The sequence below is a fragment of the Archocentrus centrarchus genome, chromosome 5, assembly GCF_007364275.1.
Source record: "Archocentrus centrarchus isolate MPI-CPG fArcCen1 chromosome 5, fArcCen1, whole genome shotgun sequence".
Taxonomy (NCBI): Eukaryota; Metazoa; Chordata; class Actinopteri; order Cichliformes; family Cichlidae; genus Archocentrus; species Archocentrus centrarchus.
The window spans coordinates 20,067,229-20,082,189 of record NC_044350.1 but is presented as its reverse complement, the minus strand read 5'-3'; the positions used below and the strand labels follow the sequence as shown (position 1 = coordinate 20,082,189).

The 14,961-nt window shown below is 40.5% G+C and overlaps 1 protein-coding gene across 3 annotated transcripts; it reads right to left on the bottom strand.

Moving 5' to 3' along the window:
• Positions 1-780: 780 nt before the first annotated feature.
• Positions 781-13,508, bottom strand: patz1 (POZ/BTB and AT hook containing zinc finger 1). 3 transcript variants are annotated; one of them, XM_030729979.1, is made up of 6 exons: positions 12,141-13,508; positions 10,252-10,315; positions 10,002-10,173; positions 5,528-5,686; positions 2,960-3,172; positions 781-2,522 (listed from the first exon to the last, which is right to left on the bottom strand). In XM_030729979.1, the coding sequence occupies exons 1-6, from the start codon at positions 13,385-13,387 to the stop codon at positions 2,044-2,046; spliced, it is 2,334 nt and encodes a 777-aa protein (XP_030585839.1). In that variant the 5' UTR covers positions 13,388-13,508; the 3' UTR covers positions 781-2,043. The 3 variants fall into 3 exon arrangements, with proteins under 3 accessions (XP_030585839.1, XP_030585840.1, XP_030585841.1); XM_030729980.1 differs by lacking the exon at positions 2,960-3,172; XM_030729981.1 differs by lacking the exons at positions 2,960-3,172; positions 5,528-5,686.
• Between the last annotated feature and the right edge of the window lie 1,453 nt (positions 13,509-14,961).

Sequence of the window (14,961 nt, the reverse complement as noted above, 5' to 3'; positions counted from 1 at the left end):
TCTGTTAAAGTAAGCCAAATGTGTTCTGTTGGCTCACAGGTTGGTGGATCACGTTGCAAATCCTTCCTCTAACCCTCTCGATGTTCTGTTGCACAGCACAAACACGCGTCTCTATTTTATATAATTTAAAGTGAAAAATAATCAAACTGAGGCAAATCACAAGATTTTTGTTTGACAATGAAAAAAAAAAAAAAAAAAAAAAAAAAACTAAAAAAAAAAAAAAAAAAAATCAAGGGCATGAATAAGTTAATAAAATATAATCTACATTTCTCAAAATATATACCGAAAATATACCTGACCTTGGTCCCTGTTTCATTTACACAACTGATTTAACACCAACAAACAAGACTGGGAAACACTGTCCATATAGCAGGAAAACAAGGCTCAATCCTAACAAGCTCATGACAGATTTTGCATCCAAATCAAAAGAAAAGAAAAAAAAAAGTCTCATTGGAAGGGTATTCCTGTACACTGTAAAGGTCACAACTATAAATGGCTTCCCTCTCCATAAATGAACAATTATTTCACAAATAATCAAATCCAAAACATAACAAAGGGCTTTTTAAGTGCTTCTCAACTGTAATTCGGCCCACAGTAATTCAGTAAGGTCCTTAACACCTACCAGTCCTACTCACTGGCTTAAAAAAAAAAAAAAAAAAAAACACTTTCTGGAAGCCGAAAAAAAACAACCAACCAAAAAGGAAATAAAAAATAAATAAATAAAAAAAAATAAAAAAACAAAAAAACCTGCTTCTCATGAAATGCACACCAAGACTCTCAATAATATTTCTTCTTTAACAATTAACAGATTTTTCATTTTTAAAAAAGCCCTGCTATCAAACTTTCAGCCAAATTAGATCTCTTTATTTAAGAAAAAAAAATCTCTCTGAAAGGTAGTAAATAAAATATAAATACAGAATTTAGCCCTCTTGTTGCTCTGAGGTAAAGACATTTGTTTATAGACTTCAGAGGAGCAAAGGATATGAAGCATTAAAAGTCACTGCAATGGCTGAGGGTCTATTTACCAAGCACGCAGGTGAAGTCAGCAAAAAGACAAAACGTCCTTGTTTTAACAATGCAGTAAATAATCTAGAAATGGTGATTTAACTGAGAATAGTCTATCAAACATAAAAGTTGAAAGCCCCTTTCAGATGTGCACTCCTTTGACTGAGCATCTTGGCTGCTTTTCTGTAACATTTGTGACAGCAAACTCATTAGGTAGGACCCAAGAACATTTACGCATCACTTTCAGCACGCTAACATGAATGCATGCAGTCAGATTAATGGACAGACTTGTGCAAGATGATGAATGGCTATGTGTCTCGTGCATGTTTGCAAGTTGGGCAGTTCACTCGATAAAGCTCTAAACAATTTCATGGAGAAAATGATATTTTATCTCACCAACTCTGTTCCTAATCTGATTTTAAGATTAAAACCTTCCTCTGTAAATCCCATGCTTCATAATCCAGAGAAGAGAACCTGCTCCTAGGAACAATTTAAAATTGGTTACATTTTAGTCAATAACAATACTTAAGATCATAAATGCAAAAAGTCTTAAGTCATGGGAAATAGTGGGCACGTGCCAAGTAGCTCTCTGTAACTGAATGAAACCATGAGGAACATTAATGTTAAAGTGACCTATGTCTGAATGACACACTGATTGCCATCACTTTAACATACTGATGAATCCACCAATTTTATATAATCAGTGTCTGAAAAGGGCTTTTAAAAAACAAAACAAAAAAAAGCAACTTCAACAGATCCCCATCAGTTAAAGGAAATAAAGCCTTCATGTCATTTCTTTGTAAAGCAAAATGCAAATACCAGACACATACTGTTCATAATCTGAAAAAGTAGAAAAGGTAGGAATTATATGGCAGTCTTTCACAAAAATATCGGATACACATTGAGCAACATGACAAACAAAAAAAGTAGTCTTGAGGCAAAGATATTCCCAAATACAGAGTATCTTCTGTGGGCAACCCGGCTTTGTCCTAAGAAAGAGTGGCTTTCCTGCATCTTCTAAAGCCTTTAGCAAAAAAGTCACTTCCCTCCAAAGTCAATTCCACTTTGACCGACCTCAGCGTCCACCAGTGAAGAGGCAAAAGCTGACTGGACTATCTGAAAACCAAAGGACTCAAGCAGAGACATGTTTTGTTGAGGGGAGAAGGGAGAGGTCAGGGATGGGGCTATATCACTCAAGCTGGGCCCTGAAACCCCCTGGGCCTTCTGGGCTTTGTGAACTCTGTGCTGGTGTTTGTTGAGGTAGGACTTTGTGCGGAAAGCCTGACCACAGATCCCGCAGATAAATTTCTTCTCGGGGTCTGTCTTGGCTTTAGATCCCTCTGGAGACACCAAAGCTCCCGCAGAGGCTCCATTGCACGGCAAAGAGGGCATCTCGAGTTCTGGTCCTTCGGTTTTGTGTGGAGATTTAAGCTCGTCACTGTTGGACAGTTCCCCGAATGAAGGATCTGATTCCTCTGATTCCAGATGAGGGCATTTACCAGCATTTTCCTGCCCGTCTGAGGTAGATACAGCATGGATAGGAAGAGGGAGGTGAGGCATAGAGGGGAAAAAAAGCAAAAATGGGAGAAAAGAGTGGCATGAATTAGCAAAAAAAAAAAAAAAAAAGCATTATAACGCAGGCTTTCTCAAATACATGTTTAATCCATTTGCTGGCTGGCACCTGCAAAAACATAAAATTTAACCTTTGGGGGGTCACATGAGAAAGCACCAAGAACAAGCAGAACCAAGTTATGATGACTGAAAGAAACGCATACTTAAGTGGAGTTATAATAAGAGACAGTTCTTTTCAAAATGTGGCTACAGCATTTAATCATACAGTCATCTAATTCAGTCCATTTGCCCAGTGTCCACTGAGAATTCAGCTGTGCTCATCCAACCAGTAGGCCATGCTAGCACCATGCCCCCACCCACCCTCCTGCTGGACTGTACTGACCTGTGACAGGCCCATGGACGGGGAAGCCAGGCACCCCGCCAGAGCGACACTCCCAGAAATATGGAGCCCCACCTGGCTTCCCCATGAGCAGCTCAGGCTGCAAGCAGAGGGTTGAATGGCCAGGCTGGGGAAGAACTGGGTGTCCAGAGAGCCCATGAAAGCGCCCCTCTGCCTCAGACGAGGTGAGAAGCAGCTGGCGACTGGCGCACAGGTCTACACAGCACCCGGCCAGGGAGAAAGGAAGGGGGAGGGACAGATATAACAGGCCGGTGGAAACCATATGGACAAAAATACCTTTATTTCATCACTAGAGTTAATGCCTTTTGTACACAGTATACTACACATGTATAGTAGTGCAAATGAGTCCATGCTGAGTGAGTCCCTTCACTAAAGCAGTCAGTGTTGAAAGAATTAATTTTTCCTCTCAGCTCCCAGTCAACAACCACCCAATTTCTTGCTTGAACATTGGCTACTTTAATCAGACTGTGTGCCATTTCATTCTAGTCCTTCCTCAAACTTGATTAAACACAGGTGCAATTAAAAAAAAACAGTCCTGTGCATCCTGTTGTTCCACATCACAACGTCCCCTGTGAGAGAAGTGTAATGTTCACACACATCCTGTTTGTTACCTTCATTTAGTGTCACAGCATTTGTGAGACAGAGAAAAGAAGAAAAAACAAAAACAAACAACCCCAAACCCCCCCCCCCCCCCCCCCGAAAAAAAAAAAAAAAAACCCAGAGCAAGAATGTCTCCCTGTCCGTGGTTCTGGCAAATATCTGTGTCCATGTCCACAAGAGAGTATATTCCCCATTTAAGGGCTATCCACTCTCACATCGTGCTGGGTCCAAACTGTCTGAAACTAGGCATTAACAGTCTAGCTCATATAGTTTGCTTGCACATGCTGAGCTCATTATTTGAAACATGTTTAGTATGAACATCCACCACTGTAACAGTATAGCTATACAACAACAACAAAAAAGGGGGTTTAAAAATCCAAAACAAACAAAAAAAAAAAAAAACATAATAGGTGCTCTAAAATGTTATCGTCCTGGTTTTAGTCCTGTCAACTTTCCACTTAAACAAAAACACACCAGCTATCCTCAAAAGTAGATTGTGACCGTTATCAGTTGATATTGGCCAATCAAAGATATATCAATATGTTGTCTGATATATGCTGATATGAAAACCTTTTAATTCATTTATTCCTTCCTTTTTAATGGAACACGACGCAGAAAAAGATGTTTGGGTTATTTTAAAAAAATGATGTTAAGGTGGCATGAGTTTATAATGAATATTGCTCGAAAATTAATAAAAACTCAATTTTCCCTTTTTAGTATTAGTACTTAACACTATTTACAAGCTGACACTTTGTTTTTGTTTTTTTAAATTACCTTTTGAATTGCTCTTTGACTGTAATATGTACACATTTTCCAAAAATAAAACTTGGTTTGAAGTTCCCACTATAATTTTAAATGCTGCATTTAATTTTGCAAATGCCAAATACAGTTTAATAGCACCTGCAATGGTTCCTGGACTTTTCATGATTACTTTGCATCATTACAGGAAAAAGTTTAGGGAAAGACTTTTAGAATCTTGCCAAACTTAATGTTTCCATCAACAGACCCCTGACTTATTACTCATTAATGTAATCAATACCCTAACTTAATTATTAAGATACAAATCAACAGGTGAAAGCATTGTTTTTATATTACAATTAATCGCCGTTTGGCTCAGTTTACTGTCTCTATGCAACTGTTTCACCCACAGAAATGGCACAACTACAAGAGTTTCAATGAATCCAGGGCAAATGGAGCACACATTAGGACGATCATGCAACACTGTGCATAGCTCAACAGCAGCTGATGAACCAGCCAAGCAGAAACAGACACTGTTAACCATACGGCCAAGGCCATGCTGGACAGACACACGGGTGCAAATAAAAGCAAATATGACTCAGTATGTGAATTTCTAACATGGCTGAGAGTAAAAAATTGTCAGCTAGAGAATCTAGAAAAAGATATACGTATTCAATTCCTGCAGGTGCCAACAGGAATTCAAAATTAGGCCGCAATATGCAGGCAGGGTTTGAAATAACTGGTGTACACACTTGTCATATTATAAATAAAGTATTAAGTTTTAGATGAGTCTAGAATGTTAATAAGTAAATTAGCTGTCAGACAACTGAACAGATGTAACGCTCTGAGGTGCAACAACAGTTTCCTGCAGTCATTTCCACCACCACCGACCTTTGGCACGAGTCATGAAGCTGGCCTAAAATCACTGGTATTCCCAGCTCTTTACGTAACACTGAAACTGACCACACGCCTAATTAATCTGGTGTCACAGTTAGAGAATAATTACAGCAAATGTCGTCACAGAGATGTGCAATACTTGACAAATGAAGGCGCAATAGTAAATGTTTGAGTGAAAAGCTTGGAAGCAGGAACTGATGTATGCTTGTGTTAACATATACAGAGATACAGCAGCATGTTTCTCCAAATAAAAGGCCGCAGAACAAATGAAAGCCAGAAACATGAAAGTTTGGGATGGGGCGGGCGGCTGCTTGCCTTCCACTGAGCACTGGCGTCCCATGTGGTAAGGGGTGCCGTTGTGCATCTGCAGTTCCCCCCTTGGCTCAGGGAAGGTGTGCATTGTGGCAGAGGGGGGCAGTGGAGAGCCATGGTGTGTCTTTATATGCACCTTAAGGTAGGATGCAGTGGAGAAACCTGGGACCAGAAGAACAAAGAAGAAGGCAGTTGCTTGACACACTGAAAGCCTCAGCTGTGAAAGAAGTGTCCTGAAACAAAGGTGCGCTGTTCAAGGTTGATCCCACTCCAGGATTCATTTCTGGATGTGTGGTGAACTGAGAACTGTAGCTCTCAACAGTGATGAACAGAACACAGCTTCAAACATGTTTCTGTATTGTTTGGACTTGTAAAACCAAGGACAACATAAAAATCATACAGTAAAACAAAGCCCTTAGGAGGAGAAAAACCCTTCCTCACAGACCACAGATTTTATTTAATAAGGTTTTTATGAGTGCACAAATACACTGAAATCATTCTAAATTTCATCAGTTATGTCCAATAAATATTCAAAAGTCTTGAAGATTAGTTACTTCACAAAAACAGGAAATTAACCAGGTCAGCCAGAAGCATGATCACCACAGGCCTGACAGACTCTAGAGAGTCCCTTTTTCTCTACTGGCCTAAAAGATGCAAAAAACAGTCTCAGCATAAAAAACTTCTACAGTATTTAGGACTGAGATTGTAAGCACCGTGTGAACTCCAATGTTTATCTGGCATACTGTTACCAAAAAAAAAAAAAAAAAAAAAAAAAAGCATCTGAACCCTGAGCAATTTCCAGGATTTCTGAGTTGATTATAAAGACAGTCGTGACTTTTATTTGCTGCTGGTAGTATCTTTGCAGGATGAATAGCAGTAATAGTCCTGAATTTAATCAGTTTGTTCACAATAACTGGAACGCCTGACTTCAATTACTTTTACCAGCCTGAGGGTTACAAAGTGGGACTCAGTTTTCCATTTTTATGACCTGGCTAGATCAACATAGCAACTTGTGCTGAACATACAGTGGAGGAAATAATTATTTGATCCCCTGCTGAATTTGTAAGTTTGCTCACTTACAAGAAAAAAGAACAGTCTCTAATTTTTATGGTAGTTTCATTTTAATGGAGAGACAGAATAACTACCAAAAATCCAGAAAAAAAATACATTTCATAAAAGTTATAAACTGATTTGCATGACACTGAGTGATATCCCAGCTAGAATCCTGGCTCCCACAGGCCAGTGGTGTGTCCATATGGCACAAATTCAATCACAGATACACCTGACCTCAACTTGTTATGTGTATAAAGCACATCTGTCTACAGAATCAATTCCTTCCATTCCAACCTCTCCACCACTATGGGCAAAAACAAAGAGCTGTCAGTGAATGTCAGGGACAAGAGTGTAGACCTGCACAAAGATGGAATGGGCTACAAGACCATCAGCAAGAAGCTTGGTGAGAAAGTGACAATTGTTGGTGTGATTATTCAGAAATGGAAGAAATATAAAAATGACCATCAATCACCGTCTGTCTGGAGGATGATCATGTGAAAGGTGGATTGGTCCAAAACTACACTGGAGGAGCTTGTTAATGACCTGAAGGCAGTTGGGACCACAGTCACCAACACCACCATTGGTAACACACCCATGTACAGGCCCGTCTTTAGTTTGCCAGTGAACATCTAAATAATTCAGACGAGGCTTGGGAGAAAGTGCTGTGGTCAGAAGAAATCAAAATCAAGCTCTCTGGTATCAACTTGACCCACTGTGTTTAGAGGAAGAGAAATGATGTGTATGACCCAAAGAACGAGGGCGGAGATGGAAACATAATACATTGGAGCTGTTCTTCTGCTAAGGGTACAGGACAACTTTACCGCATTGAGGGGCAAATAGATGGGGCCATGTACCGTAAAAATCTTGGACAAGAACCTCCTCCTGTCAGCCAGAACACTGAAGATGGGTTGTGGATGGGTCTTCCAGACCCAACATACTGCCATGGCAACAAAGAAGTGGCCAAAGAAGAAGCACATTAAGGTCATGGAGTGGCCTCGCCAGTCTCCAGACCTCAGTTCTACAGAAATCTGTGAAGGGAGCTGAAGATTCGAGTTGTCAAGTGGCACCCAAGAAACCTAAAGGATTTAGAGTATTTTTGTAAAGAGAAGTGGACCAAAATCCATCCTGAAAAGTTTTCAAACCTGGTGACCAACTACAAGAAACATCTTACCGCTGTGCTTCCTAACAAGGGTTTCTCCACCAAGTAATAAGTCATGTTTTGCTTGGGGATCAAATAATTATTTCACTCAATGACATGCAAATCCATTTGTAACTTCAATGTAATGTGTTTTTTCTGGATTTTTGGTTGATATTCTGTCTTGACCCGCTGAAATAAAACTACCATAAAAATTTGAGATTGTTTATTTCTATGCCAGTGAGCAAACTTATAAAATCAGCAGGGGACCAAATAATTATTTCCCCCACTGTATAACCAGATCCAGAGTAGTTTATGTTCAGAGTTTTAGTTTAAAAATGGCTCTAAGAGTCACTTCTTTATTATATTTTTAATTGACAGTGTGCTCCAAGTGCAACATACAGAAATGTGCTTTATACGTGAAACTTGTTGAGCTGCACCTGGCTAATACCACTGAAGGAAGCTGCAAAGTTACAGCAACAGAAACTATGTGTCACACTGTCACAGGACTTTGCATGTATCCAGTTGATAATGTTAAATTGCATAAATATGTTTTCATGCTTGGTCACAAATAGCTGCCAAGTCAGTTTTACAATGCAGGAATTGCAGCAAATAAAACAGATTGACCAACTCACTAATTTATTCATAGGCTATTTATCACCAAGAATACTTTGTTTTGATCCGGCCACATCTCACATCAGGCTGTGGTAAAGAGTGAGGCGTGAATACACGGAGTAGCCTTTAACGTTTAAATGTGTCAAGTTTAAAGTTTCACACTAGTTGTGTGCAGCTGTCACATTAGAAGTAAACTGCATCGTTGAGAGCACACTGACCACTTAAATTTACTAGCTCATGTTTTCACAAGATCAAACATTTTCTGACAAATTCCCACATTTGCAGCACCAGTGTTGGAATTTGCATTTGTATTTTTTGTATTCGTTATCACCTTTCTGTCTGATGTCTCAGACTGAGGTAGGCAGCACTTAACTTTGTGGAGTTGAAGAGTGAAATGACGCATCAAATACCATCTTATATGTGAGAACGCACACTGAAGCAGAAAGCTTGGGTTAATAAAAGGTTGATAACCACTGTTGTCATACCCCTTGAATCTGAGATCTGCTTTTTGTGTTAAATGTCAAACCATCTAATACAAAGAAAACCTGCATCAAAGTACCCTGGACTGTGTGTGATTACTGACGCCCAACCGATACAGGATTTTTGAGACTGATACCGATATTTGGTGATTTAAAAATCCAATATTCCGATATATTGGTACATATATTTTTTTCTTTCAGACACACAAAACAAACAGATTTCCCCAACATTTATAGTTTTTTTTAATGTACTTGTTTATGCTCTACCTGACTCTGCTTGGATCAGCTGTTTGTTTTGTGGTAACATGTGTTGCCAACAGGTAAATTGCAGTGTCCTCTAGAGGACAAACTATGCAATGTCACCACTCATAACATGGTTGAAGGGTTTTTCTCACATCACTTCTTGACTTTTTAAATTTTCATTTATAAGCTGTTACAAATAATACCAAAAGAGCAGCAAATAGCTAATATCTGTCCAATAAATCAGTCAGAATTGAGTGATTACAGTGTTGAAAAAGGCATCTGTTTGTGCCATTAGTTAAATCAGATTGTATCCATCTATATTTGTGACTTAGATGAAGATCAGAACACATTTTATGAGTAATCAACACAAAAAAAAAAAAACAAAAAAAAAAGTTCATATGCCTTTTCTTATAAATGTATTTGTCGCATATAATATATGCATTACCCTTTAACCAAACAATCCCAGGAACAGGACCATATCTGTACAGCTTCTACATGCAACTTGGCTAAAAAGTTGAACTGTTGCTGCAACACAATATTAGGCAATGGGCTTTAAGACGTAATTTTACATCCGTGTAGGGAAGTTAATCTTCACAATTCGATGCACTGCCAGCTTAGGTTATTCAACTTCAACCCATCCAATGCAATGCAAACAAAATCTATCATATATAATCAGGATTCAATTAACTAGTAATTGAAATCTTACATTTTTAAAATATCACAAGATCACAAGACAGTATGCCAACCATAACTCTAGGCCCTTATTTTTTTCAGAGGGGACCGAGCAGAGCCATCGAATTACCAAAACCAGATCATGTCACCCTTTATACTGTGAATATCCATGACCTCAGCGCCCTCTGAATACTGGTCAAGACAGGGAGCAGAGAGGTTTCAGAGTTCGAAATTGTGTAAAATGCTGTTTGGTTTTTGTTTGTTTTTATTAAGGAATTACCTTTGTTGCAAATTCCACAGTAGTTATGAGTTCCTTCACTGTGTTTCTTGAGGTGGTCTGTCATGTAGGCAGCTCGCAGGAACTTGCCACAAACTTTGCAGGGGATTTTGTCCTCATGGCATGCAAGGTGGGAGCGGAGGCGATCTCTTGTGGCAAAAGAGGCATTACAAATCTGAAAAACATAATCAAGTTAACACCTCTCACATTAGATGTGGCTATTCATTAAGTAAGACTGATATATTGATCCTACCTGGCACTTGTGGGGTCTCTCTGTTGTATGTACTTGCTTGATATGTCCATTCAGGTGGTCTGGTCTGGAAGGAAAAAGGGCAAACTTGAAGTGCGTGTAAGCTCATGTACTGATATGCCTTTTCTGACTATCAGAGCATCCTGTTAACCTGTCTGGACATATGTATATTCCTACTGAAATACTTTCCCAGGTCTTTAATAATACTGATGTTCCTTAGTTACTTACTAAACAAGGACTGTTATACAGTCCTTTGCAAAATTACATGTAAATAATTACTGCTATTATGACAATCCACCTTTTTGTTGGTGTGTCACTCTTTGAATGGCCACACAGATTTCATGATTAATTGTTAAATTACATTTGTGCTGTGATACCTTTAAAGAATGGTGCTTTTCCTTTAAGAACCCATCAACATCTTTCAGACTTAGCAAACACAGTTGAGCACTAGAAGTAATATGACACTATTAGTAACATTTTAATATAGACTTTCTGGGGCTGCACTACAAGGCTTTCGGAATGAAATAAAGAGTTAATTACTCATTTTATCATTGATTAGATTGATTAAGGCCAAATAACACTAGCTGCAACTTCTTAATTGTGGAAATTGGCTTATTTTCTTTGTATGAGTGGTTGTGTGTGTGTGTGTGTGTGTGTGGTGGTGGTGGTGGTAGGGGCTTCTATAAAAGCCATTTTATTACAACTTAGATTTTTAATAAATTCTGACTGGCATTTTTCACTATTTCCTGACATATTACAGATGGCTGACTAACAATTAATCATTGAAACAGTCAACAAATTAATTATCAAAATATTCATTTGGTAGAGTCCTAGAGTAATATTAGCACTGGAATGAGAATTAATCATGAAAAATAAGCTACTCAAGTTAAATAGATTCAAGCATTTATGTTTCAGGGAGATGTCCTCCCACACTGCAAGCTGGCAACCAAGTACAGGTGAGCTGTATGACATTAATACAATAAAGGAGCCCTTAAGAGGTTCCTTTGTTTTAAAAACACAATAATCAAATCAAAGCTGAAGGTAAAGTAGCCTTTTCCTCAGTAGAGGGCTTACTAATAACATTAGCATTGTCAGTGTTCTACTGAAGCGCTCTAGTAAGCCATAACAATGAACTTGCATGCTCAATATATGAATCCTGAAACCAAAGCAGCTTAAGAGAAAACATAAAAGCACGTCTTCTGTGAATTCTGTGTATTTTCTACTGTGAGCCTTCAACTTGTCCCTTACCATATTCATGGATTTGTGAAAAACTGCTGCTTTTATTTTTAATTTCACAAACCTCCAAAGCAGTAGGTGGAGGCAGTGAGTTAGAAACCCAGTACTAAGTCTGTTCAGTTGGTTTGTCTATCTGAAAACAAAACAGTGTGGTGGGTGGCAAATAATGATTACTTCAGCTGGTTATCCTGAATGTGGCAGAGCTGTATAGCAGGGACTCATGGGAGACAGTAAAGCAGTGAAAATGTTGTAACAGACAGCACAGGTGTCTGTTATAGCAACAATTTCATGCCCATAGTTCGGCATCCTGTCGTAGTTTCTGCTAACAGTATGTAGAGGTGTATGTGCATCTTTAAAGCTGCTTTAGTGTAGCATGCTTTCATCAATCTTTACTTGATTTTGACTGTTATGGTATCACATTTTTGTACATGTAAGAACTCACCTGCAGATACTTGCATGGACTATTATTTCATATTCTAATACATAGTGGTACATTTAATCGAAGTAAACAACAAGGAATACTTCTGTGTGTCTGGGATGATCTGAAAATTTAGAGCATTAAGACCGAGTCACAGTATTGTTTTTGTATAGGTCCTAAGCAGACTCTGAAGTTCATCCAAAAATCCTTCTCTTTTGATGTATCTCATTCAACTCACCTTGAAAACCCTTTACCACAACTTTGGCACACATAGGGTTTGCCAACTGAGCCGTCGTGGGAGCGCACATGGTACGACATCCTGTCCTTGCGTTTGAACCGGAGCCCGCACACATGGCAGGCGTACGGCTTCTCCCCAGAATGGGAGAGTTTGTGTCGGTTCAGGTGGTACACGTCGCGGAAAACTTTCCCGCAAATGTCACAGCCGACGTGCCGCCTGGTCCTCTCTCGCTTGCGGCCGTTATCCAAGGTGAGGCCTCCGTGTAACTGCACGCCGTTTTCCAGCAACCCGGGCTGAGATAGTAAGGAAATCCCTGCCGGAGCCGACAGGCTATCGCTGAGGTTGTTTAAAGCTCCGCTAGAGGCTCCATGCTGCGCTTCGTGGTTCTTCAAGCGGGAAGCCTCCGTGAAAGCTTTGCCGCAGGTCCCACAAGGAAACAGTCCGTTGTCTTTCTGGGGGCTGTTATTAAAGTGAACAGCCTCCACCACTCCGCCAGCTTTCTTTGGTCTCCCCCTGAACCGTTTCGACCCCGGGGAGCCAGCGTCGTGGGGAAACGCGTTCCCCGTTATTTCCGTAGATGGGGAGACTGGCAGTCCATCGACAGGCTCCAACATCGGCACCGACGACTCGCCGCCGTCCTCCAAAATCGTGGCGGCGGTGTCTTCTCCCCCGTCCACATGCATCTGCATACTGTTAGCAAAGCTTTGACCGTTCACCAGCATTCCGGTCCCATTTACCAGACCCTGGTGAGCCACGGGGAAACCCAATTCCGTGGTCCCCGTGGCCTGGAACAGGCTGGCATCTCCTCCCCGAGAAGTCGGGACGAGGATTTGTACGTTGGACTGTTTGATAACCTCTTGACATATCTCAATTACCGAGCGCATCAGAAGAAACTTGGCAGCTGTCATCAACTCCGGGAAACACTCCAGTCGGACCACGATCCTGGACGTGTACGCGAAGTCCAGGATGTCTTTAAAAACTTTCGGGCTGATCGTGTGCATCTCCAGCTCCTTAGCGTCGCCGTCGCCCTCCGTCTGACGGCTGAAGACCGACTCGAAGTACTCGCTGCATGCGGCTAACACCGCTTTGTGGGCAGGAAAGCTCTCCTCGCCGACGCGCAGGATCACATCGCAGAACCTGCCTCCATCTTTCCTCTGAACGTTGAGGTTGTGTAGCATCTCCGCACTGTGCTTGCTCACCTGGTAGGTGTACGAAGAAGTCCAAGACGGCTCTGCTACTTTCTCCATGCCGAATTCATCCAATAACAATGGTTGTTGGCGACAAAGGTCGGAGAAATGGCAGATTCTGCGTAGGGATTTCGATCAACTGAAAGCAGCTAGCTACAAAATCCAAAACCAGCCGCCCCTCCCGTCGTTTTAGCATCTAACGTTAAAGGCTAGCAGTAGCAGCAGCAGGGAAAAATGGCAGCCCCCCAGCTTCCTGTGAACTTTGACCCTGCTTTCTTAAGGGGTGGGGGTCGCTCGTTTTGTAAAAATAAAAAATATATCAGTGCTTTGACAGTGAATATGTTTTTTTTTTTTTTTTTTTTTTTTTAATGTTTCTTCAGTGGTGCCGGCGCTCTCGTAGCGCAGCAGTACTCCTGTACTGCAGGGGTCTTTCATTTCTTCATGCCTTATGTTTGCACGCAGGTCTCTTCCTGCCTGCTGTCTGTAAAAACCCCTCCCCCAACCAGCCAACCCCCACCCCCTCTTTATGAGCCCATTCAAAACACATGTAAAGCACAATGCTACGCCAGTCATGTCAGGTCTAGCTGCACAAGCCAATACAGCTGCACTCATTTAACGGTTTATTATCAGTTTTAGAAAATGAGAACGTTTAGATGTTGTACATAGAACTGAGTGTGTGTGTGTGTGTGTGTGTGTGTGGGGGGGGGGGGGGGGGGGGGTACATGTTCAGTTATTGTTCAGTTATTGATCCAATATTCCTAAAGTGGAAAATGACTGAATTACCATTTTTGCCCTCGTATTTGCTGATTGAGCACTACAAGCTTCACATATTTAGGATTTATTGCAGCCGAACCTGATCCACACTGGACTTTGAAGGTAGACAAAGATCTGATAAGACTGGTAACAAATGAAATGAGGAAAATTCTAAACTCATCTCTACTGTGGAGGATTGTCCTTTACTGAACCAATTTCCTGTAATTTCTCTTTTAAATTACAATGTACACAATTTAATAATTCCATGTTTTGTCACGTGCATTCACTGGTCACTTCAGTAGTTAATCTTCTTAGAACCAGGTTGGGACCCCTTTTACCCTTAACTACCTGAATTCTTCACAGCACAGATTCACCCAGGTGCAGGAAACATTCCTTAGAGATTTTGGTTTATTATACTGGCATGATAGCATCAGTGTTACTGCAGATTTGTCAGCTGCACATTCATGATGCAAAACTCCCATCCCACCACATCCCAAAGATGCCTTCCTGGATTGAGATCTGGCAACCATGGAAGCGATTTGAGTACACTTAACTGTCAGGTTTAATTCAATTTTATTTATATAATGCCAAATCACAAGTCACCTCAAGGGGCTTTATACTGTAAGCTAAAGACCAGACCATTTAAGAAACCAGTGTGACATGATTTGAGCCTTGTGACATGGTGTCTCAGGAGGTGCGTACAGTCAAAAGGGATAGACATGGTCAGGAATAATACTTGTGTAGGGAAATCCCAGTAGCAGTTTCTGAAACGCACATCTGGCAATCCAATCACCATCTCATATTTAAAAAAAAAAAAAAAAAAAAAAAAAAAAAAAACCCACACACACACCATTCTGACGCTCTCAACTTCAGGTCCCTAA